At 37.6% G+C, this 26,511-nt stretch overlaps 1 protein-coding gene across 1 annotated transcript in view; it reads left to right on the top strand.

The window, feature by feature from the left end:
• The window catches only part of OSBPL10 (oxysterol binding protein like 10), a 113,049-nt gene that overhangs the window by 52,738 nt on the left and 33,800 nt on the right, over positions 1 to 26,511 (top strand). Inside the window, exons 5-6 of the mRNA XM_054644018.2 lie at positions 10,540 to 10,750; positions 19,208 to 19,368. Coding sequence (XP_054499993.2) covers positions 10,540 to 10,750; positions 19,208 to 19,368 — 372 coding nt within the window. The remainder of the gene's footprint in view (positions 1 to 10,539; positions 10,751 to 19,207; positions 19,369 to 26,511) is intronic.

Below are 26,511 nucleotides of genomic sequence, written 5' to 3'. Positions count from 1 at the left end.
CTACTCAGGGGAGCCCACGGAATAACATCTGCCTATGAGTAACGTTTAATGACAAAAATAATGACTTTGCAAGGTAATTTTTATAGTAAAATTGCATAAGAATAAATTCCCACAAAGTTCTTTTTATAAACTGCTCTCAATGCTGTATTCTGTGGCTTAAAATAGAATTGTGTGCTTCCTGCTTGGCTAGATGGCAGCGAGCTGCCATCCAAGATTTACTTGAATTTGTACACGCCTTCCTTTTGCTTCTCTAATTTTTTGGTTCTGGATTGCTGAAAGCAACTTGAGGTGGGGGTAACAACCTTGGGAGCTGCTTTTGCTCTTCCCTGTGATTTTTCCTTGAGATCCCAACTCTCTGGTCCCATTGAGTTGTGTTTGAAAGTAAAAGCAAAGTCTCAATAGATGACTTTTAGTAGGATGTGATTAGCAGAAAATACTCAAGAAAAGAGATCATGGTGAGAAACCCAGCACTTATCAGTTGTTTTTGTACAAAATGTCATGTGTTACCCAGATACATGGAGTATTCACAGGGAGCTCTAACAAAACAGGCAAAAAAGGAAAACTGTCATGCCTCCTGCAACAGGTCCTGATGCCCTGACCCCTCCCTCCAGAAGCAAAGTGACCAGTGCTGTGTTGGTACTGATCAGTCATTTTGCAGAAAATTAGCTGACTCTGATTTGTGGGAAAATGCAGTGGTCATTGATACAATTTGTCTGAATCACATGCTTTCACTTGTGTATTTCTTATGGCAGCCAGCTCTTTCTAAAAAGATTTCACTTCTCACCTGAAGACTTGTGGAGTGATTCCATGAAACACTCCAAGACAGCTGATACTATCAGAGGAATTTTATTTTTCTCTAGTGTTTTAGTACTTTGGTTTGTTAGTAAATCTTCCTCTTCCACAGGGAAAACAACATGCAGTTGATGTTGTTTTGTGAGGGAGAAGTGTTCTCCTTCAGATTTAGGCAGCAAGAAGGTAGTCTCAGAATCATAAAAAAGATTTTGGGAGAATGACAAGAAAAGCTTCCCTCCCCTCCCATTTTTTCCCTCCTGTATAATGAAGCCACTCATGGAAAACTGAATATATATTAGAGTACTGATTAAGACTAAAAGCATCCTCTGGTTTAGAAAATCCGAGATTCTGTCTGCTTAAATATTCTCTGAATTTGAATTTTTTGTCCTAATCTGTCTGCATGGACACAAGGTCTTTTCCTCACCCCTGCCCCAGTTGCCTTTCTGTCATTCAGTAACTCATTTCTCAGGTGAGGAGGACAGATTGAATACAGAAAACATGCATTTAACCTTGTGTCTGGGTTGTCATGTCTGGTAAGGAGGTAGCAAAGGGAGGCGGTCGATTTGTTTTGGCCTGACATAGGTGGGCTGTTTTGCTGAGATTTCTGGAGGCATTCTCAGGGATCCTGCCAGAACTGCTTTGATCCTCTTTACTTTAACCATTTGTGTTGCAAGAGCTGTGAAGCTCTCTGGTATCTCTTTGCTTCCCAGATTTAAGAAGCAGACTTCCTTAAAGACTCAGAACACTCAGGTTGTCCTTGGGAGTGTCTTGCATCCAAATTGTCTTCATAAAGTCCCAGAGAACCCTGACAATTACAGATATCATATACAGATACTCATATACTTTGGAGATGGATCTGTTAAATATATCCTGTCTTTTGTTCTTCTGAACAGAATGATGCTTTTGTAAAACAGGTAGTTAAGATAGGTCAGCTCCCTTTCTTGCTGAGCCTTCTGCCTGTTTTGGAGGAAGGGAGGAGCTTTCTCTCATATACCTGAGCTGCAACCAACTGAGAATTTCTTGGGAGGGTAGATTAATTTTCCTCCTCTGCCACTGCATGGAATGTTTAAGGCTTCCAGACCATTCAGCAAAAAAGACCTGTGTCCCCCTTTTCCTCTATCCCTCAAATCTGGTAATTTCATGGACTAAAGCAATAGGATTCAGACCTACAAAATACGAAGTCTTACTATTGTAGCTCTGCAGCTAATAACAAGGGAGCTTGCAGGTGTGATTAATAAGGTACTGGATAGTAGGCCAGTAAGAAGATGTTTGTAGTTTATCAAATGATTAATGAATGTTGTTTGTGCAAAATAGAATTATATTATATTGTAAGGATATGCAGTAAGTGTCCAAGTTGTAGAATTTGAAGATACAAAATAGGAATTGAATGTGTAAAAAAGGAGCATAGTTTCATGTTTAGTATATGAAAAAATTAACTGGCCAATTCAAAATTTTCATGACAGATGTAGGTAAATAAGAGCTGCTCTCTGGAGAGTAAACCCTGTGCTGAGGTCTGTGGAGAGCTCATAGCCCCAGGAGGTGCTGATGGCGACCAGTGGGACAGCAGCAGATTGGTAAGAGTAGCTGAGAACAGGAAACAATTGAGCCAGCCTGCCTCATCCACTCCCTGTTTTTCTGATTGTCTTAAACTTGGCTTTTAGACTCAGTCCTGATGACATTTGATGTTTCTGTAAGGTTTTCCTCACAAGGAACCACCCTGTGGAGTGTGTGGTGAGAAGACTGAGTACAAAAAGCCAAAACAAAACCCCAAAGGAAATAATGTTTTGTTAGCTGAGACAATGAAGATATGTAGCAACTGACTTTTCAGTTTTTCCCGTAACAGATTGTGGGTTCCTGGTTAGGGAAAAGATAACAAAATAACAAATGGGGGTGGAGAGAGCTTGTTTTCATTCTCCTTTGAGGGAAAAAATTGAATCGTGACAGCAGAGGCAGGGACTGAAGAGAAGAAATGTGCCTTGGTGATTAGCTTCCATCCTGATTGTCAGAGGTATAGTTCTGTTTGTTCTGTTACTTTTTGTGTCTCTGCAAATTACATGCCAAATGAAAATTAACTTGCTCCTTTGAAGCTTTGTTGATGGGATGTATGTGTCTGAGCCTTAATAACTATTATATAACAAGTCAGTCCAATTTTAATGTTCATTGTTTGCATTGTTAAAATAATTGAGGTCAAGCTGGCTGCTGCCCGGAGGTGATGATAATGGAGAATTTCGTGCTTATTCCCGGTAATGGGAGGGAAGCAGTAATCAGGAAAGGACAGCTGATACGGATGTCATTATCTGGTTCCATCTTTCCAAGGCGCTTTCAGGGTATCTCACTTGGTGTTCTAGGATCTTTCCTTAAAACATTTTTTGCCATTAGCATTGTAATGTCTGCAGAGGCTACTGTGGGTCTTACTCCAGATTGAATATTTGTGGGTAGAATTCTTTCCTGTTTACAGTTTAAGGAGGTTCTTTTTGGTCTGAAGGTCAGGTTTTATTGCAGGCAAAGTGTACAGATATGTTACTGGTGGTGATCTGGTCTTGTACCTGTTTCTACTCTAGACACTTTAAAAGCTGAAGTGCAAAATTATCTTGATAAGAGATTTCTGTTAGCTATTGGAGTACTTCCAGCAGCAACCTCTATTCTTAGTTATTTCATCTTAGTTATATATTAAGCTGTGATTTTTTTCTTCCTGGCTTGCATAGATGGAATGCCATTGCAAAATCTGTTACGTGACTCTACTGAAGAAAAGAGTTACTGTAAATCCTCATCAGAAAATTTATTTTGTCAAGTAGTAAGATGGACATAGCAAGTAACCTTGAGCAGTCTGAGAACTCTTCTCAGTAATTTAAATCAAGGCAAAAGTTCACTTCCTCTGTTGTGGTTATGCTTAACTCAAAACAACAGAGCATTAAATTTGTAAAAAAAACCTCCACTTTTACTGTATTTGTATGAGTTACCTTCATTTGCCAGACATCTCAATTGGTGAGGTATACTTTCTGAGCTGATGATTAACAGTATTTATTGTAGTCTTCTTGCATGTGTGTTGATGCTCTTTCCTTTTTCAGAATAAATAGTGGAAAGTGGACAAAGTTTAATGGAAATCGTTTTGGATTTGTGAATATGAGCTGAATTGGTAGCTAGTGTGTCCAATTGGTGACTGGTTTGATTGCTTTAGTGACATAGGAGTTCCAGGTATCAGTATCTTGCATTTTGATGTATTCTTGATAGATGTATGTGTATAAATATACACATATATTCTACTTATACTGGCTGGTTTAACTTTTGATTTTTGCATATGACAGTCTGTGGTGTTGATGCAATACAGGTCAAGATTGCCAGAGGAGTCCTTGATCAAGGTCAGAATTGATGACTGTGTTAGCTTCATGTGGCAACACAATATATCACATTTACAGTGACTTAAAAGGTTTTTGTTTCTTGTGTGTGGACTCTTCTGTTCTTCATTTGCTTTTAAGAAAAAAGGTGTTTTCTATGAAATAAAAGAAAAAAATCCAAACTCCTGTCGAATCTGCTTGTTTACCAATCGTTAAATGTCCTCACTCATACATCACTTGTGACTTATTCTAGAGTAGTTTGAAAAGCTGGTCTCACCTCCTTTCCCAATGTTTTCTGAAAAGTTATTTTTCTGGTACTGTTTTCTAAAAAGCAAAAAAACTAGTATTTCCAGAAAGTGTATGTGTGCATGTGTCAGAGAGAGAGAGATTGTGTTTTCATATTAGAAAATCCACCCCAAATGAAGCACCAATCAATCAAATCCTGCCGAAAAATAGTTCAGCAGCAAGCTGGCTATTTCCCAGTCTTTAAAAGCAGTAAACTTCTCACAAGGACAACAGCTTGACTTGGAGTTTTGAGGAAGTGATGCATGTTGCATTTCTATTACTATTAAAGTGTCTAAAGATTTTTCTACACAAGTGTTTATTTTTACAGATGCTCTATTTTTTGTATAAGCACTTTTTATTGTGTTGTTTATTTCCCCATGTTTTTAATAACTGTTTTTAACTTGCATGCAGTCAATAATGGAAAGGATTTAAAAATAAAAATGACCGCATTAAATTTTTCAGAAGAATTGCCTACAGATAGGTTGTCAGACCACGTGCTGCTGGCGATGGTGCACAGAGATTACTACAGCAGAGAAAAAGAGTTATTAACTGATGGAGCAGAATTTCTCTTTCATGAATGATTTCTGGCATGTCACAGATGAGCTTGATGATACAGGATTTCTGTGTTTTTTCAGTGCTAAAAGAATGTTTTCTTTTTTCTCTGGAATGTTTTGGATTTTTCCTCATGCATGGGTAGGCATATCTTAATACTGACTGTAAAGGATTCAATTATGTTATCAACTCTATTTGAACAACATTTAAACTAAATTTAAACTAAAATTGAAATTGCTCATGTGTGTATCAGATTGTGGTTGGCACAGTCTGAAGAATCTCACTCATGTTTTATATTCTAGAAGGAGGGTAGAATGATCTGAAGCGTTTAAATAATTGTGTAGAAAGACAGGATTGGTGATGCTACTTGTTTTCATGGCCAGCTCCACGTGGCCCCTGTGACAAAGGGAGAGTGTCTGCTTGCCCTCTGAGGTCATATGGCTGAGGTCATATGGCTGTCATTCTTCCTTTGAGGAACCTGAACTCACTGTCTTGGGAGGTGCCCCTCTGGCAGCCGTGGACTGAGAAGTTTCACAGATGGCATAAAGCTGATGTTTGCTTTAGGTCGTTATGATACACTGTGTTAATTGGGCAAAATCCTGTAGGATCAATAATTCTAGAAAGAAGGATGTCTGATAATACACATCTGTCCTAGACAAACAGACTTCTGCCTATGTTAGTCTTGGAGTCTGAATAACAAAAGCATTTAAAATAAAATCATGTCAAAAGCAATCATATGCTCTTGCAGTTAGGTGTGGCTATTCAGTTTTCTGCGTTTGAAGTTTCTGTTTATTTTTGTTGTCAGATGGGAGGAAAAATCCTGAATAGAGATTATTTGTTATTGTACTTAATAATTTGGAATCTCTCCCTTTCTCTTTCTAGTTTCAGAAACCAATTTAAGTCTTAAATCAAAAATGGCATTCAGATTTTTTAAGATGATTTCTCTCCATGGGAAAGAATAGTGTATCATCTAGTATTTTATCCAAATGTTGAATTCCTGTATTTTTTTCTTTTAGCATGGAAAATAGCACTTCAATTTTTTCATTTTTACTTCCTAATTTAATTTTTAATAACTAATTTTAGCTTATTTACCACATGAAAGAATGTTCTTTCATCTTATTATGTCTGAAATAAATTTCTTTGCAAACCTAGGGTATCTCATGGCTTTTTCTGCTTATCTTCCACATACTGTGGAAATAATCCTGAGAATTAGTCATTTCTACTTACCATTTGTTTGGATTCTCATCACATAAGTGTTTGGTCTCCTGCATTGTGGTTGGCTGTGTGTTCAGAGCAGGAGGTGCAGTTCCAGCTGTGAAGGAGTAGGTAGCAGTTGCTGGGGCTGGGTTAAGTAGGGAAAGTGATCACACAGGATGTTAAGATCAGCCCTGAAGAGGAGGAAGCAGGCAGCAACCAAAGCTGTGGATTGTCTTGTTTTGGAGCAAGTGGTAGGGAGGGCATCACCTAGAGAGGAAAGCATCACATAATTTCCTGTTGCATTCTGACATTCATGATTGGGTCATTGGATGGCAGGTTTCTTGGAGTGTAGTTTTACTCAGGAGAATTTGTTGGCTTTGCCTGGCAAGGCTTTGGCATGAGAAGGGCCACAGACATGGCTTCTGTGAGAAACTGCCAGAAGCTTCCCCATGTCTGACAGAGCTAAGGCCAGCTGGCTCCAAGATGGACCCGCAGTTGGCCAAGCCCATCAGCCATGGTGGTAGAGCCTTTGGGATAACAGATTGAAGAAAGGAGGAGAAACTGCTGCTGGTAGAGAAGAGGAGTGAGAAAATGTGAGAGAAGCAACTGCAGACACCAAGGCCAGTGACAAGGGAGGGGAAGGTGGTGCTCCAGGTACTGGAGGAAGGATTTCCCTGGAGCCTGTGGTGCAGCCCATGGTGGAGCAGGATGTCCTACAGCCCATGGAGGCCATGGTGAGCAGAGATCCACCTGCAACCTGTGTAGGACCCCACCAGGACAGATGGATGTCTGAAAGAGGCTGTGACCCCGGGGGAAGCTCGGGCTGAAGCTGACAGGACTTGTGACCCTGTGAAAGACGTGCACTAGTGCAGTTTGTGCAGGATTGTCTGCCATGCTGGATCAGGTGAAGAGAGCAAGGAGCATAGAGTGGCAATGTGTCATGATCAGGCTGTAACTGCCCCTAACTGTCCCCCTGTGCTGCTCTGGGCAAGGAGGTAGTGAAACTGGGAATGAAGTTAAGCCTGGGAAGAAGGGAGGGTGGAGGAAAAGTAAGATTGGTTTTATTTTCTCATTGCCTTACTCTGATTGGTACTAATTGCACTGATTTCCCTGAGTCGAGTCTGTTTTACCTGTGATGGTAATTGGGTGACCTCCCTGTTCTTATCTTGACCCCCCAAACCTTTTGTTGTTCAGCCAAGGAGGGGAAGCAGTGGGCACTGGGTAACCACTACAAGAACACAGGCAATACCTGAGAGTTTCTGACAGGCTAAAAGTCTGAATCTCCTTCATGCTTCAGGAGCAGCTCTTAATTGGGAACACTTGTCATCTGCTTGTTCTCCTGAATCAGAAGATGGAGAAAGAAGCAAACTATGTGTTTGAGCTGGTGTCTTCCTAGGATGAGGTTTCCTCTTACTGAACATTTTGCAGTCAAGTAAATGCAGGCCTAATAATGCTAGATATTTGCATACCTGTAATTCCTTTTAATACATATAGTCCTGATGGTTCTTTCAGTTTTTTTATTGTACATCTTGGAGTTGTATATTTGAAGTTTCAGTGCTTTTCTGATAATGTTGTTTCGTTATATTATGAGAAGAATATATAGGTGAAGAGGAGTTGTCAAATCCAAAACAAGAGTGGAAAGAGAAATAGGTTAAAATTGGTGAGGAAACAGGGGCAAATACACTTTGTTGTTGTTACAAGTAGAGAACTGCTACTTTGAGCTGTCTGTATTTGCAAATGGGAAGGATGGAGAATTGTAAGGTGCTGAGATAAGCCCATGTAAGAGCAAAGTCATTCAAAATTAGGCAAGTTATTTCACTTTGTGAAAGAAAAGTTAGAAACTTCCCTTTTTCAAAATCCAAGCATTTCATTCTGATTTTGAAACAAGCTTAGAGTGCTAGTAAGTCAAGCATTTTACCTCTCCTCTCCTGGGAAAAAGCAAAAAACAGACCCACCAGTAAGACAGAGGATGGTGCTATAACTGCATGACTTAGTGGCTGTCCTGTTAAGGGTTAATGTGTTTAATGAGTTTCATCTTATATGGTTTGGGGTTTTTGTGTTAGCTCCTCCTTGATTTACTCTCTGTAGAACAACTACACTTCAGGTCTTCTGAAATATTTTGTCAAGGTCTTTTAAAAAAAATTGGCAAACATATAAAAAAAAGTTCAATTATTTCAATAATATATGTAATTTCCTTATGCTTTTTGCCATTGAAATCTGTCACTTTACAATAGGGGAAGTTCTGCATCTTTGTTCTGGGCATTCAACACCTTAAACAGTGTGGTTGTGATCAGTTTTTGAGCAGTAAATGTTCAGCAAGTTCTAATACTTTGAATCCTACACAGAAGTTGCAGTTCCAGATGTCTTCTGCTGTGTCAGGTCTGTAGACCAGCTGCTGGTATCACAACTATAGCATGAAACTAGATAGCAAGGAAAAGCTGAATCAGGAGGCTGCTGTAAAGCTGTCTTAGGTCAGCTAGAAAACAGTAAGACTTGGACCAATATCTTGTTTTGGATAAAGGTAGAATAAATCTTTGATTTTATTGAAATTTCTCCTAATCTAGGAAGAATACAGCTGACAAAAGCCTGTAAACTTTTGGGCTGGCTGATAGCTGCACACATTCAGTTAATTTTCCAAATGTTTTCTAAACTTTATCTTATGCTCCTATCCAATCTGTGAAAAAAAAGAGTTCTTTACTAAGGGGGAGGGGAAAATTAAAATGTTTGAAGTTTTCAACATTTTGCTTTTTGTTTTCTTTTTCATTATATTTTTTATGGAAGCAAGTCTTGGATTTGTAAGCTCTGCCTCCCCACCCCCCCAAAAAATAGGAAAACTAGTCACTTGGAAATGAAATTAGAACACTTCTGTCACTGTGACGTATGAGAAAGTCAGGTTTTCAATTTCACACTCTTCTGCAGGATGGGAAAAGGAGAGGAGTAGTTTTCCATACAATTATATTGTTTAGTCTTCTAGGGAGATGGTCATCTTTTTTTCTCCTGGCTGTTCCTTCTGTTTGCCTCCTTGTGCTCTTTCCATGAAGGAGGAATACTTGCATTGCCTGGGATTGATTCTGTGGTTCCCTAAAGCTGCATATTGGAGAGGTTTGTGTCACCTTCTGACAGGTCTTGTTTTCTGCCAAAGGGAATTAAAATTGTCTGTGGCTTTTACTGAAGTTTTGGCCTCTGTTTTAAATGTTGATTATTAAAATGTCATGTTAACTTTCAGCATGGCATTTGGCTAAATTTATGAACTGCAACATCATCATCATCTTGTGTAATTCTGGTCTTTTCTTGCAAGAGTGGTTCTTTCATCTCTAAGTTCAGTTTCCTTTCTAGCTTTTCAGTGCACTCAACATATATTTTTTAATCAGTCAATTTACAATAATTGTAGGAGGGCTGCAGGAAACACACAATACTTGAAAATATAATAATGATAATAAAAAAGTCATGAAGTTTATAATACATTTTTACAGTACAGTAGTGTGGACAAATGGAGCTTGAATTTTTGTTTATTATGATGTCTTCAGATAGATTTTTCTGAAAACTTTGGATATCTCAAGTGTAGGACCTGTAAATTTTTGCAGCAAGTTTTTTGCAAGGTAAGAGTAAGAGGCTTGTCATATGCATATATGATTTCCTACAGGCTGCAAAAATGGAAAGAGAAATTTTGAATATATTCTTTTTCTTTTGGCTTTAGGAATTTGAAAGCTTGCCAATTTGCTTAAAGAGCAGCCTGCTCAAATACTGCTGTATTTTTATCTGCTATACAAGCACCCCTTTCATCTTCATCTGGATGGTCCAAACCTAGAAAGAGGTTAACTTGCTGCCTGACAGCTTGTATTCATATTGGATATGAAATAAGTACTCTAAGTTGCTTCCTATGCTAATGTCTGTAAACCTAAAAATTACTGCATTTTGTAAAAGCAGGTCCTTAGTTTGAGAAATGAGTAATGCCTATTCTTAAACTGTGATGAGATACCTTATGTAGGAAAGGAGGAGGGACAGTATAACTTCCTTGGGTGTCTCAGATCACATACCAAGGCAAGAAAATCTAAGCCTAAATCAATAATGGAGAAGGAAGTAGAATTTTCATACTTTTCCTTACAAAGACTTGCAGAAAGTATGAGTCACTATTAAACCTACTGTGAAGCTACTATTTTAAGAGACTATTTTCTCTAACATAGTCTTGACATTTTTACAGGCCTTTGGTAGTCTCAAGCCCTTCGTTTTTGTAGGTGAGTATATGGTATGTTTGGATCAGAACATTAACATCCATTTGTGGTAGTTCTTCACATTTAGTCACTATTTCAATCCATAAGAATGTAACAGCTATATAGTGATATTTCCTATGACAGCAGATGTTTTTGGACCTTTACAGATCATGAGCCAAGCTGAAGGACAGCAGAAGAATCTTGTACAAGCCATTGAATCTCTCCCAAATTCTGGACCTCTTACTGCCTTGGATCAGGACTTGCTACTTTTAAAAGCTACCTCTGCTGCCACCCTGAGCTGCCTTGGAGAATGCCTGAGTCTCCTACAGCAAAGCATGCATCAAGTGGGCCAACAGCATAACAGGACACTGTCATCAGGTGAGCACAGCTCCCTTGGGTATTGTTTCATGTACTTTGGCGTGTTTTATTATGATGTGAAGCAGGCAAAATTAACCATTCTCAGAGAGGCAAGTTGGGATGAGCTGCTTGTGAGCTTCTGCAGCCTCAAACAATGTAATTCCTTACCTAAAAAAAGATGCAAAATGTATTGCAGTCAAAGAGGGGAGGAAAAAAAGGTGGTCCTGAGTTTTCTCAGAGAAATTGGTCCTGAAGACAGCTACACAAAAAAAAAAAAGGGAATTGGGAAGAGGTATATATAAACCTACATTCTTAATGGCAGTGTGGAACCAGCTTGGTTGTTTTGGTTTGCCCCCCTTCTTTTTTATTTTTAATAGATTTCAATCTCAATACAGATTTGTTTGATAAAAATAATGCTATGCAATACTACAGTGAAGATAATATTTCTAGTTTTCTGCATGGAAGGATGCTGCTGAGGTGGTTTTATTTTGGTCTGTGATTTTCTTTGAGTCTGGAAAGAGTTCTCCATGCTTTAAGCAAAAAAGAAATGTGGCAAGTTTTATGAGCCTAAAATGTCAGTGTGATACTACAGTGAGCTCTGCAGGCATGACCCTCTCAGTCCCCATGTACGTCAGTTTTTCCAATTCACCCAGTTCTGGATCTGTCCATACTACTGGAAGTTGGACCTTGAGCTTTCTGGAAGGGTGGTTAGCATTTTCCCATAACTGCACTGCCAAGTTTTAAGAACAAGAGCAGGTGTTGATGTAAGAGAAGCAGCAGCAGCAGAACTCTGGGTACAGGGTGGCTTTTTGTGTTTCCTTTGGGTGCTTCCAAAACAATCCCCCTCAACCTGCCCTTACTTGCAGTAGGTTCACTGCAGGGCAGGACATGCCCTCAAGGCTGCTGAGATGGCACACTGGGACAGCCTCTGAAGCATTCCCATTGTGAGGAGAATAGAAATGGGAGAGGGTTAGTTGGGAAGCAGGAAAATGATACGAAAGTGGTTCTTGGAATAAACAATATTAAACTTTTTGACACCTGTCCTATGGTATGTGCTGACTTTCCCATATCCAGATGCTGATTGGTTTCATAAAGGAACATGATTTTTTAAAAATTGCCATTTTCTTGTAGAAAATGCAAACCTCTCTTGCACTTACCTAAGTAGTAATAATAAAGTGGATTAAATTAAATTATTTAATATAACTTTATTTCAGAAAATTATGGTTTGAAACACAGATGAAAAGCATCCTTCGAAGAAAAGTTACTTTCTAGTTTCAAGGTCCCTGAAGGTTGTTTTTAATCTTGATGTGATCTAAGTGAACTGTCAAGAGATAGATGCCTTGAGGTGTACATATCCTTGACTCTGTGTCCACATAATCTTCTGTTAAATCAGGCTTTGTTTTGACTTGATAATGTTTTTTGAGGATCTATGGACAGGAAGAGAGAAAAGCAAGCAAAGCATTAGTAATTACTTAAAGGGAATCACCTTTTTTTTTTTTTTTAAAGGAAAGTCATGACTATGAAATACTGAATTATAAAATTTAATAATTGTTTTTATTTGTTCTTCCTAAGACTGTAAACTTGCATGAGAATCCTTTCAGGAATCAAAATTCTATAGCAGTGGTTCACACCAGCATCTTTGGTGTAACTGTGAGAACTTGAATGCAAGCAGTTAATTCTTCAGTGTGTGGCTGGGTTTATTCTTTGGTATGGAAGTAAAAAAAAGAAAGTACTAAGAAGGGAACTAAAAGCTACTGAAATATTTAGTCTCTTCTTCCTGACTGAAATGATTTTTTTTCCCTAGGCCTTATTATGCAACACAGTTGCCTGAAAGAACCTGGCCTACAAGTCTTGATTACTGATTTTCCTACACACTTAATCTTTTCCAGGAGTACTTTGATAGACTTAATGTTTGTGCTGAGTTGGTAGAGTTTCAGAGTCATCAAAGCTGCATAAGCTCATACCTATTCAGAATAAAGCCTTTAAGTAATCCCCTAGCAAACTAATTCTGAGAGATGATCTAGTTCATTTTGATTGTGTCCTCCAGGTGAATTCTTTTAATTTTATACCCAGCAGCTACAATAGAAAATGACCTTTTCTGTCACTGTCAGGTGAACATGACGTTGGTTAGTTTAAAAACCATGTGCTCCCGTGGTAGGAATTCTCAAACACCTTGCTTGTGAGATGTCCTGTGCAATTTATTGCTGAATGCTTCCATCCCAGTGCTGTCTCATTACCTGCTGTGTGGTGTAAAGATGCTAGTGGGCATTGTGGGGCAGAATGCATAGACAGAGACAAGATAGAAATTTATTTATTATTTAAATAAATTTAAATTATTTAAATTCATTATTCATTATTTATTATTTATTTTCTTATTTCATTATTTATTTTCTTGCTTCTAGCCTACAGTTCATGAAAGCAATCCAGTCCAGGCAGGCAACAGTCTTCCTTGTGTGAGTGTGAGAAATACTCAGTTGCTTACCTTGGGGAAATTGAACCTACCCCTGAGTTTGCTTTCCTTCAGCATCCAAAGCTTTCACTATTATGCCATAAAGAGAGAGAACTGCCTTAAAAGTAGATGTATGTCTACTTAATCTGTACCTTTCCTTGTGTCCTTGGGGTCTTTATACCCGATTGTGCAAGTTTTGTGACTTCCCTGGAGGTCTTGCAGTCTTACTGCCTCTAAAGCAAAGACTTAAAAGTGGCTGAGAGTTTCTGACCAAGTACTTATGGAATGTTCTCATGAAGATTGATGAAATAGTCACTATTTTAAACAGACACTGACATTTATTGTTTTAGACAAGGAAAAAAAGTGTCTTCTTTCTTTTGATGTAAATATTTTTGTTGCTTTGTTTTCCAGTAATTAGAGTAGAAAGAAATTAGCATTCACTTTAGTAAAATCTTGTCCAGAATTTAAAATTATCTTGGTCATGACTTAAAATATTTTTATGGCATCCTTTCTAATAGAATAGTTTAAGGATGACATGATTTTTCCATTTCATGTTTCTCACGAATTGTCGGTCTAAGACCTCAAGCCTACAAGCAGACATGAAGATTAAACTGAAGTCTTCAATCTTGTCTTGAAAGCTAGTCAATGTTTTTTTTTATTTCTACTCTGAAGCTTTATGGAAGGGTTTTTGTGATTGTCTATTTTGGAAGTAAATTAATAAGAACAGTCACTGAAGCAAAATCCTATCTGTGTTTCTACTCTTAAGTAAAATTAATGCAAAAATAATTTCTAACTGTCATTATTAAAGGTATGTGGATTGATCATTGGCTAAATTTTTGTAATCTTTATTTACTTTCATTGAAAAATATGCCAGAGAAGGATATTATTAGCTGAAAGTGTTGGTTATATATAGTGTGAATTGAGGATGAGAGATTGTATCTTTACAAGCTTCTTTGTGTTTGGGAATGACATTTTTTTTTATAGGATGGTGGAAAATGTCAAGGCCTTTCTTTTTGTCTGAGAATGTCACCACTTAGGTACATCAAAAGTGCCTTCTGACAGGCTTGAGTTTATTTGGCGTGCAGACAAGGAGCAGACACCTTTGAAAATAAAAATGTGGAGAAGGAACTTTTGTCTTCATTTCTAACTTTAGAAGTTCTAGTGTTATTTTTTTCCAGCTCTGTTTACAGCGTTTGGCAGAGGAGTATCTCCAGAGCCTGCTGACTGCAATTGTTAACATTTTTCTCTCCCAGACTGCGAACAGAGCAAACTTGAATGTTTGTTTTAATTTAGCTCTACCAGCGTATGTTGTGTTTTAGATCTGGGTTTTTTTTTAAAATTTATTCTGGTGTTTTGGCGGACAGAATCCTCTCCTGTAGTAGCAGCCCGCACAGATCAATCCGTTCGTTTAATCTGCATTTCACTTTGGCCATTCATTTACTGAATAAAACATCTTCCCAACAGGAATTCCCTCCTATATTTTTCTATCTCTCCCTTGCCCACTTTTCCAAACTGTAGAACGTTTCATTTTGCTTAAGATTTTTTAAAAACAAACACCAAACTCATCCTTACTATTGATTTTCTGCAATTCACTTTAATGTGCAAACGCTGCTGATTTTGGGTCCCATGGAAACAAATGGATCAGAGATTATTCTGGAGTTGGGGGCAGGATATACTTGAGCTTTTTATTCTCTATTGTCTCCTTTTTGAAGAAAATAAATGGATAGGAAGGACAAAATCTAGATGCTTTCAATTTGTTGAAAAATGACTCCTAGGAATTCTCCTGCAGCTGATGACAAGAAAGAAAAATGAGTAGAAAAGTAAGTCCTTGTTTGTGCTTAAATGCATGTGGAGAGGGAAGAGTGAGGAAAGAAAACAGGAGTACAAATTCTTTGTTACTGGTGTACTTTACTAAAGTTGGCTTGGTCAGTTCGTTTTCCCTTAATTGCACCATCCCCAGCCTTGCTTCTGTCAAGAATAACCAGAACAGTTTGCTGTTCTATCTAAAGGCTAATACATTATTCCTTACATGTTCTTCTTTCACTGGAAGATAACATTATTTTCTAGTCTCCACACAACATTAGCAAATGCAGTCTCATGTGAAAAGCAGATGTGCAGCTGCCATTTGCTGTTGCTGGTTCAGTGTGCTGTAGGGATTCAGCAGAGAGACCAAGCTGTCACATCCATCCCTGGCAGGGGAAGGAATCCAAGTCTAATATTGGTTTCTCCTCAAGGCCTGCCACTGCACTGTTAGGGGATATTTGTTAGAGTGTATTTACTCATGACATATTTAAAATATGTCATTAAAATGTTATAAATAAATGTTAGTTTACAATTGTGTCAGGGAAAAAAGGCAGAGTTTTTGTTTGTAGTCTCCCAGGCAAGACCAGAGGACTTCAAATTAGAAACATTTTGTTGTGGAATTGAAATATGTTAAGCATATTTCATGCATCAATTATCATGCAAAAGTGAGTTTGAAGGTACATCAGGTACCCAGAAAATCGAAACCAGCAAAAGAAAATTATCAACATTGCTTAACTGAAAAATCTCCTGTAAACCTTCTGTTTGGAGAGAATTCCACCCACTCCTGCAGTGTGCACCTGTAGAAGGGAAAGATGTTTCTCCTGAGGGCATTTGTGTGATACAACCTATTATGCCCTCTAAAATAGATGTTTGTGAACGGCAGCATTGCTGTGGGGAAAGGATAAATAGGTTGTGTCTGGATGCTGTGCTTAGGTACAGGTGTTCTCATGTGCCTTGTCTGCTGCACGTTCATCACAGTGGAAGCTGCTGTTGAGGGGAAGTGGGAAGGAAGCTCATTTTTGGGTATGTTCTAGAAGAACTCCTGTTTTGTGTATACATATGCCCTGAAGTTTCAGAGGAATCAGACTTGGGTTTTCACTCCTGGAACTACAGAACTGACACAGTGCAGATAGAAAAGATCTGTCTGATTTTACTAGTTGTTTATTTGGTATGTCCTTTCTACTTTTTGCATCGTTTACTGCAGAAACAGATGTTTTGTTTTAATTAGTGTAGTGCTTGGCATAGTCTTAAAGCAAGTAGTAAAGTAGTTATGTAGCTGTCAATATTTTTATATAATTTGTGACTGCCTTTCTGGAGAATTCCTTTAGAGTTCTGAAATGTATCAAAATAGAACAGAATTTACCTTTCTGTCAGCTGTCTTTGGCTGTGACTGAGAACAGAGAAAAAATGTGGCTTTAGAAAACCCAAACCAATGACAGCAGCTTTTTCCTATTCTTATCCAACTCAGAAGAAGATAAACTTTCTCATATTATGTTTAATTTATATATATATTTAAAGTGTTTATAAGAACAGGGATTGAACTAGTGATAGAAATTTTTGAGTCCCATAAAGTGGCAAAGATGGCAACTCCATGAGAGTGGATCAAATTATTTACAGATGGCAGCTCAAACTGTGGACAGTAAAGTCCAGTAAAACAGCTGGATTAGATATGGCACATACAACAGCTATACCTGTACTTTTTTGTGATAAGAGTAATTTGTACTAGTGCAGATGAGAACATTTTGGGTGTAAAAAAAACTGAAGAAAACTTGAAAAACTGTCCAGAAAAGTTTTGGAAAATTGATAATATGAGTAAAGTAGGAGCCATATTGTTGTAGCCTTTCACTTTCTACACAGAGATTGTATTCTAGCCTGAGTTGATTTTAAGATAATTTCTGATAAGAGATTGTTTTTGCCTGAAACATGAGCTGCTGTATTAGATATATGGCAAGTCCCTTGGGAGGATATGAGAATGCTGACATCTCAGAGTAAGATCTGTAGATTCAAGTCATCACAGGTTCACTAATGGCGCTTTGAAAGGCGGGATTTTTTTTTCAATTTATTCGGAGAGATACTGTTTATTTGTTTAGATTTCTGAGCTGTGTGACTTAATATCTTTCCCTGCATATTTCTCTTTGGCAAAGTACTCAAATTCCAGATGCACAGTTTAACAAAACAATTTTTCTTATATGCAAAAGTGTTGAGGAAATTAATGTGCTTTAATATCTTTTGCACTGTAACTCTTGGCATCCTGTTGGTGTTGGCTTGGTCATAATGTATTTTTAAGATCTGTTTAAAATTTGATTAGGCTGACAAGATTTGTTCTTTTGTGAGGGTAGCATTGCCCTTGATACAGGAGAGAAAACATGCTTGCCTAGTTCTAACAGTTTCTATTTCTCTTAGAGACTCTAAAATGTGCAGAGAAATACAAAGGTCTTTTTACAACGTGTTTGCACTGAAGACGAAAACTAGTATAGTTCTTTTAAAAATATGTTTGTGATGATGAAGTAAATGTTCACACTTTAAAATTTCCCCTGAAGTGAGGTACTTCTTCATGTGGGAGTTTTTTTATTGTGCTTATTTACATAAACTAGATTTAAAAAAATCAAAAATTACTGTTTACAGTGAAGGCCAAATAGATTGTTTGTGCAGAGAGAAAATGGATAGCCCAAGGAAATGATGGGATGACATATTTTTAAAGATTGGCATAAAGAGAAGTCAGTTCAATTTTTTTTTTAGTGTCTCTGTAATAGGAAAATAGCAACAGTAATCCATTATTCAGCTTCTTTGACAGAGAGAAACAGAAAACTAGATCGAGATGTGTTATTGCAAAATAATGAAGACTGAGAAATAATTTGACAGCAGAGCCACGAAAATGTTCTTCCTTTGGCAAGAGGAATTTTGTGTAAATGTCTGAAATACACATTTTAAAAGAAGGCTGGATTTTTTTTTCCCTGTTGGTTACTCAGATCTTTGAAAATAATTTTTTTTAAACTACTTGCTTATGCTTTCCTCAGAATTTCTTCAGCAAAAGATGGCGCCACAAAAGCACCATAAGCAAAGTAGATCTGAACTCCTGCCATGTCTTCATAACTTAGTGCTGTTTTAGATGAGAGGAATGTTCTGTAACTGTTTTGTCTCTAGCATTTGGTAAGAGTTCAGTCAGCTATGGGATTTGTGGCCCATTTTTTAATAATGGAAGTGCTACTATAACACTGTGCAGCATAGCCTCTCCAGATCTAAGCATTTACTTCACTTAGGAGGCAATCTCTGGTAACCCTGGTCATGTGGAGAGGAGAAAGTGCATGTTCTTTAATGTACTTTGTGTTGCTTTGCATCATCTTAAAAATTTGTCAGTGCTGAGAGGAAATCCTCCCTGTGGCACTAATTGTATATTCATATATAAATTAAGGTAATGAGTGAAGAGCTATGATTTTCTTATCCATATCTCTATGTTTTACAGCAGTGTGTAATTAATGGCTGAAATTATAAGTCCTGTGCTGAGGGCTAGTAATTTGACTGTTGAGACTATGTTTTAGAGCACTTAGGGAGGAACAGCTGTGCACTTGCCTTAGCTGATTGTACTTTCTGTCATGGCATCCTTAAATACAGACCCATCCAGGAAATCAAGTGCCCCCAGAAATAAGGGCTGTTCTGATGCCAAGTTTCGTTTGATTCATATTTAATGTGTATCTTTCTAATGAGACCTCTTTTAAACTGTGGTCTTGGTACCAGTAAAGCATTTTAGAAGAAACTTTTAGTAGTACAGGCAGAAATAAAATACAGCTGCTAGGTTTAAAACTTTGATTTCAGGCAGAAGAAATTGAGAGTTTAGTTGGATAACTTCATAGCTATGAAAATAGTGGGTGGAGAATTCTTGCTTAATTTCCAAGGTATGCCAGATTTCTATACAGTCATATATTATTATACATTATACATTCAGCTGGTAGGGCTAACATTCATTGACTTAAAAAAAATATCACAGATAAGTTTGCCTGTAAGATGCTTACTCTGGTTGTTTAGGGTGTTTCTTGCTTCCAAAGGCAGGAATATAATTTGAGATACTGCATAAGCTAGTTCAGAAAGTACAAGATCATTTTTTACTGAAGTAAAGCTACATGGAAGCAGAGAAGAGATACAACTCATTTAGATCAGTAGAATGGTGAGGAGAATGGAGGAAATCTGTAATCTTTCTTTTGTAAGCTGATACCTATTTTCTGCTTCAGATGGTATCCTGGGATGGCCTGGGCCCAAGTCACACTCCACAGAGGAACTGAAAAATGGTGCCCTCAGCTCCTTATCATCTGCTAGTGCCAACATTACCTGGGCAAGTACCATAGTACCATCTGCAGCCCAGGATGCACAGGCACTACAGCCAAACACTGAGGTAAGAGTGCTTGGTCTCTGCAGAGACCTCTGTTGGTTAGATGCAAACCACGTGTGATGGTGGATACTTTCATTGATAAATTATTGTATTTTGTCTGGATAATGTGCTCTTTGTTTGAAGTTACTTGTGAAAATGCTAAGTTTCATGCAACAGTGCACTCCAAAAACTTGAAAAATTTGTTGATGATATTGTTCTGTGCTTTTACTTCTCTGAGGTGCTCCGGTCAGCAAACTTTGGCAAGTGTAAAATGTCTTTCCTGATCTTAAAAGTAATCAACAGATTGTCAATACATATTTCTATCCTCTGATGTAAATAAAAGCTATTTATTTATCTTTCATTCTGGTGAGGTAGACAGGAGACACTACTTGCTTGCTACTTGCTCTTCCATGTTGCTGTTTCCTCTTGGGCATCTCTTGAGTATAGCTGACTGTTCTTTGATTTGAAAAATGATGTTTTTCCTGATCCCTTTTCCTGTTAAGTGATTATGGGCAGAACTTGTCCACATCATCCTGTGTCAGCCAGCTGATTTGTGCTTTCGTGGCATTTACTTGGTAAAGGGCAGTTCTGAAGCATCCACTCTTTGAGGAGACTCACAGCTGTGTATCAGCCATCTCATGCACTGAAAATCTCTCATCATGACAAACTTCTGCAGCTTCTGCTGTCTGCTTCAGTAACCAGTCCTGCCCACAAGGAAAACACTTCACTCTGAGACCCTAGAGATTATAGGGCACCTGGAGCACATGAGACTTGGAGAACTGGAACAAAGATTTTGAAAGAACTGAAGAAACTAGTGAATGCTCTGGGCAATTGGAATAGCTTAAATTAAATGACATCACTTTAAACAAAATATGTAATGGCTGGAGACATCAATAAAGCTGTTTTTCTTGTTCTTTTGTAGTATGTTGAATTGAATGTAGTTCAAAAAAGAATTCACAGACAAACCAGCTTTTTTTTTAACATGTCCTTTTGGTCCTCTGTCCTTAGAAAGGAATTTTGAATTCTGTTACAACTAGTGTCCATTTACCAAAATGTTTAAATTACCTGTAATTACTTTTTATTAGGAAGTTGTGTAATTTCTTTTTTCAGATAAGTCAAGTGTACTTTTTACAGTGTGTTTTTAAGACAAGAGGCTATTTAAGAGTATTGTTTTGGGAGTTACTACTTACTTGAAGCACTGAAATCTGTTTCATTAGGAGTTTTTTAGTTTTTGTTGATATTCTTTTTTATTCTTGATCATCCACTAAAGCCAAATGGGATGTGGAAGCATGAGCTTTGCAGCAAGAACATAAAGAGCGGCAGCTGATTTTACTCACATTGAGATATCATTTTGCAGTTGAGTTGAGACATTTATGACATGTTTTAAATTACAATATTTTTTTATGAGTCCAATCCCTTCCTGTTCATTTGCTGATGAGAGACACTGAGTTGTGTGCGTGGGTTGAGGTACTGCTTTGCTTGTGGAACTCATGATTTCTTGAAAAGGGAGTGCCCTTGAAGAGGGGAAACAAGAAAGTGTAGCACTGTTTCTAGTGCAGAATCCTCAGTGCTTTGTGGGCAATCTTCCTGAAGGCAGCAACCTGCGTTTGGAGGCCCTGAGGCATTAGCCATTAAAAAAGAAGAAAAAGAGGTGGGGGCAGAAAGAGTAAGATTTTTAAGTTACAAAAAGGTCAGCTCAAGATGGTGTTTTTGGTAGAAACAGGAAGTAGAAGTTTGTGGATTGGTGGAGCAACAAGAAGCTGCTGGAATCAGGCGTGCAATTTTTGTTATGTAGTAATACAGCTTAATGAGCAGGAATTTGTTTTTGCTCCAAGGAAGTGGCTTAAACCAGGATTCATTCCTGGAAGTTCTTTAGAAACCTGCATCTTCTCTTATACAGTCTGTGTGTGATGCTGAGATTGATATCGTTGGCTCTGAATTTGAAGGTTTTTTAAAAATGTAGCTGATGCACTTTTCAGTTTTGATCATTTTGCTAAACTTTTTTTCTGAGAAACTTAGCAGTTACTCTGGTAAGAATGCTATCTGAGCCAGGTAGTCACCCAGGAGATGATGTCTGGCCTGCCCAAAGTTATCAAATATGTTTGATTTGCCACAAATAATTTCCCACATCTCTGCGCAAGATGTAATCATATTTTTAAATATATTGTGGCTTTGTGTGTCCAAGGCAAGCGCCTAGATCTGGCACTGAGTAGGCACTTTAATTTCAAAGGTATAAAAGCACTGACTGTGCTAATTATTTAACATGTATAATAATATATAAAAGCAAATGAAAATCCTCACTTGTTTGTAGTCCAGATACTTTGTTGTTAGTAAGTGATGACAGTAGCAGAGAATGAGAAAATGCTTCTAGATGGCATTACCTGACATTTTGCTGACACTGAATGCCCTGATTTCTTTTTTTTTTTATTTATGTGATAGCTTCTTTTAGAAGAAAAGAGGAATCCACTAGTGTAATTCAAATGAAGCTTATTTCTCTTAATGATTTTCTTTTTAAGAAAACCCAACTAGGCACTAGATAATCTTGGTTTCTTGAAGAAGCTGCTGGGATATTAATGGGGCTCAACTTTCCAAATATACCTGCCAGAAGAAATAAGCCTTGCTTTTACAGAAGTTATGAGATGAGAGTGCTAGTTCCTGTATCAGTGCTATCAAAATTAATTCCACTCTCTTCTTTGACTGGTCTAGATTAAAAAAAAAAAAATCTCTAATTTCATGGTATAACCTCTATCTGTTAGTCAGAAGCAGAAGCTATACCCCAAAGGAATGGAAAAGAGCTTTTTGACTAACTCTGTGTAATATAGGAGATGGACCAACCAAAAAATTGTGAATTGACCTCTAGTCTGAACTAGAAAATGCCATTAAATGGCTAACCTTGAGGAGCAGCAGACTCAGCTGCTTATATTATGGAGTGTTATTTATAAGGCAAAGGTAGTTTTAGGAATGTGGATGAGCAGTGATTTTAAGAAGAGAACCAAGATGTTGTGTTGGGGCAGAGGGGGTTGTGGATGAGTGCTGAGGAATCTCTCCCATCCAGCTGCCTGCCAGTGGCAGCAGTTTCCTGGCAGCATGACTGAGTGGCTGAGTGTGTTTAGTGCTAACTGTGCTAATTCTCAGCACGGCATTCAGACACTTTGCAGCTGTGCATCAAGTGGCATCATTATAATAATGATTTTGGGGACAGGTTTTTATATGTTTATGAAGAAGTGTGTGGATCTTTACAATTCTCTGAACAACAAGGTTCATCTAATGCCATTTTCTTTGAGTACTTAAGCATTCTTGAGGAATGTAGAAAGACCATAGGTAACTAAAGTAAAACTTTTCTTTTTGCTTTGTTGTACTGTCAGGGTTTCAGGAATGCAGAGTTTCTTTGGTGAAATAAGGTAGAAGCTAAAGATTATCCTTTTTAGATATGTTGGTGTTTACTTGCTTTGGTTTATTTAGGTTGTTTCCTGCTTCTAAATGCAGGGGTATAATTTGAGGTAATGCTTAAACTAGTTCAGAAAAGAAAAGATTTTGTGACAGAGATTATTTTCTTGAGTCTTCCTTGCCTGTTATTCTTTTAGAGTTGTGATATGCATGATACAGCATGAAGTTAAAGCCTATTATCTTTACTGAAAGAAATAACATCTGAGACTGAATTCCCAGATCAAGCAATTTTGTCTCTTATTTGCCATATTGGTTTTAATGTTTTATAAGTCTCTAACTTTTAGTTAGTGGTTTTGTTTTTTTTGGTTTTTTTTTTTTTTTTTCTGTCCACCTGAAAGATCAGATGGAAGGGATAAGGGTTGAGCTGCACAGAACTATCCTCAATCTAGTGATAATTGATGTAAAATGCTCCTGTGCATCCCCTAGTGAAGGACTTTTTGGCATAAGTTGTGTTATAATTTCAAGGTAATTTTTAGGGTTTTTCCTTAAAGAAGAACAGAACCAATCCGGTGTGAAATGTGCCAGAGGTACATTCTTGAGACCTCTGATGTGAACTTGGTCTCTTTCCAAGCTGCCATAAATGGGACCCTGCTTTCTTCATTTAAGGTTTAATAATTTTGGAATTCTTTTCAAGAAATACTGACCTTAATTAGTTTGAATCTCATAGTAAATTTGGTTGTAATAAACTCGATGCCAAAGTAGAATAAAGGTGTGAATCACTTTCATGGGTGAACTATTGCAGTTCAACTAATTGTCATTTTGGGTGTCAGAATTCCTCCTCTGAGCTGACAAAGAGTGACTGCAGGCCTAATACTTCTCCTATCAGCTAAATACAAATAGGTAACAGGCTGTTATTTTTGTGGGGTCTGAAAGGGAAGGAATAATTTTCTTTGGATCTAATAGTTCTGTTAAGAATTACTAAAAAAAAATGTTCTGTAGCTAGATCTGCAATATAGTCCTCTTCATGTGATTTTTATGCCTTAAAATGCCATGCCAGCTGATTCTTCCCATCCTGTGGATCTGGTATCTGTGCTGTTTCTCTGCTTTCCTATCCCTAACTTTCCCTTGCCTGTGAGCATGAGCAGCTGTATGCCTGCTCCAAATGGAAGTGTCTTTTTAATGAGATTGAAGTTTGAGCTCTGTAGGATTGAGCCTTTAGCTCTGATTATCTAACTGCTAAAGCAGGTTTTAATTGTGATAGTGATTGCAAGGGCAGTCAAGTCCAGGTTATTAAAGATATTTTGGTCCCCTGGATGATCTGAACCTTGTTTTTAACTGTAACAGAACTGTTCTATTTGGAAGAGTTACTGAATTGTTTAATGTTATAAATTGATGTATTTTTTTTCCCATTTCTTCAGGTGATCGTTTTTTTCAAGCTGTAATTTGTTTTTTATCTGTATGTAAGTATATATCCTAATATGACTTTAGACTTTAGAGCTATTACAGAATGTATTAGAGATACTAAGAAATAATTTAAGAGATGCTCATGCAATTTTAGACACTCAGCTGGATAAAAGAAATGATTTCTAATTCAATATTACCTTTATTTATCTGTGTCTCAGCAGATGTGCCCAGGTCTGTGGATTGTTTCCTGGTATAATTTGTTTCTAGTGTTTCCTAATTTCTTTTTGTACTTGACAGAAATGTGTATAATTGATATTGGGAGATGCCATGAACATACAGTGCTAGCCACAAGTGCAGTAATGGAAGAACAACAGATCAGGAGGGGAAAGTAATGTTTGCAGTAGTACTGATGGTTCCCTTTCACTGTTTAGTACAGACATTACAGGGTTTCTCAGTGTGCTCTGCTCTTTGTCCTCTGCATGATTAAGTACTTTTCAGGCTGAAGAGCACAGTGAATGGTCTGTAATGATTTAGCTAAATTAATCTCTAGGCAAAGATGGTACCAGTTAATCCATTCACTATGCAGACCATCTAAAAAATGAAATCTGAGATAATCAATTGAAGGTATATTTAAGGATAATCAAGGGAATGTATATTTAAGGATTAAATGTACAATTAGACTAAAAGTAGAATTAAATGACCCTAAGCCTGCTACAGCAGCACTGACAATGACTAAGATAATCTAGCCAATTTTTTTTTTTTTTTTTTTTTGCTAGCTTTCTGGAATAGCTACTGTGTCACCAGGCAGTCCTCCAGTAAATCTGTTTATGGAAATAATTAATACAAATTTTATCACCAGCCAAACCCATTACATATTATTGAATCACTTCCACCTCTAAAATGCATGTGTTCCAGCTGCTATCTATATATTTGAGAGTAATACTCTGTGTAAGAAAACCCTTTTTCCAAATCTGCTTCTAATTTGAATAAACATGAGGTTCTGATTCATGTGGCATTCCATAATTACTAGTGAAAAGTCAGCAAAATCTAATCATCAGAGTATAAAGAACTTGGGTTCCCTTGCAGTAAGGCTTAAAAATTACCTTTAAGTGGATCAGTTGCATACTCTATTCAGCATAAAACCCGTGCCCCTTGCTAAAGGAACTCCGAAGTCAATGTTAATTTTATTTCAGGATTGTGTGCTGGTTTGTTATGTGCCAGTTAATTTGCTTTGTGCTATCAGTTTTATTTCTTGGTATGTGTATATATTTGGCTTGGTGATACTGCCCATTAGAAATCTTACCCATCTCATTAAGACTGTCAATTCCTTAATAGACCTTACTAAGTTGCTCAACTCTCTTACAGGGAGAGTTTGTCTCAGGTTGACATTGCTTTATCTTGCTTAGTGAATCATCTAGACTGGCTTCAGCTGTTCTGTCTGGTTTTGCTAGAAAAAACCTGGGGTTTTCAGCTTGTGGTGATGAACAGTAGTGGTTCTTTATTTGAAAAGCCCAGAATGTGGAAATAAATCCCAGCTGTGATAACAGAATTGAATTCTAAAATTTGTCCCAGAGGAGGAGTTGGAAGGAGCAGGTGAAAAAGGCAGAACTCTTCTACATTAACAGAGAATTTTCATTTTGAGATGGACCAAGTGATTGATTCATCAGACTGAGAACAATTCTTAGAAGCTTTTCAAGCAGAGAGTTCCACTGGCCTCAAGGAGTTAGACATAGAAAAGAAGACAATCTTCTAGGCCTAATTTGTTTCACATACACATTGAATGTTCTCCTGCTATGATTAATAATGATTCAGTTTTCTTTTGAAAGACTTAAGGATTTTTGTTTGGGTTTTTTCAGTTGTGTGTGTTTATCAACAATGTGAATGTGTATGGTGGATGAGCAATGAAATTGCAGGAAGAGTCAGGGTGGTTTAATAAATGTGTTGTCTTGGGGCAAGACTTAATACTGCTTGGATTAACATGTCTTTACCATTTCTGTCCTTTTACAAATATGCTGACATGTGATACTGCGCACAAGAAATAGCACTGTGAGAACTGGATTTACATATAGATTGGTATTGCAAGACCAGATGATTGTAAAGGTTAAATTTGTAGTTGTCCATCTTTTTGTGCCCTCTTTGCATATGTGAGTGGTGTATTATTGACTAATGTGGCAGTACTTTTCTGCAGTAAATTTGCTTAGCCAGCATACAAAGCGACATAAAAGAGAATTACAGCTGGCTAAATGACTTCAGCTCTGTTACTGCCTAACTTTTCACTTACTGGGCATAGCAGGCAGAATCATAATGGAATCATAGGGTACTCTGGCTTGAAAGGGACCTCCAGAGGTCCTGCAGCTCAGCACTGTGAGAGCAGCA

The sequence above is a fragment of the Agelaius phoeniceus genome, chromosome 1 (assembly GCF_051311805.1).
Source record: "Agelaius phoeniceus isolate bAgePho1 chromosome 1, bAgePho1.hap1, whole genome shotgun sequence".
NCBI lineage: Eukaryota > Metazoa > Chordata > Aves > Passeriformes > Icteridae > Agelaius > Agelaius phoeniceus.
The sequence above is the reverse complement of the archived record's forward strand: the minus strand, read 5'-3'. Positions and strand labels throughout refer to the sequence as shown.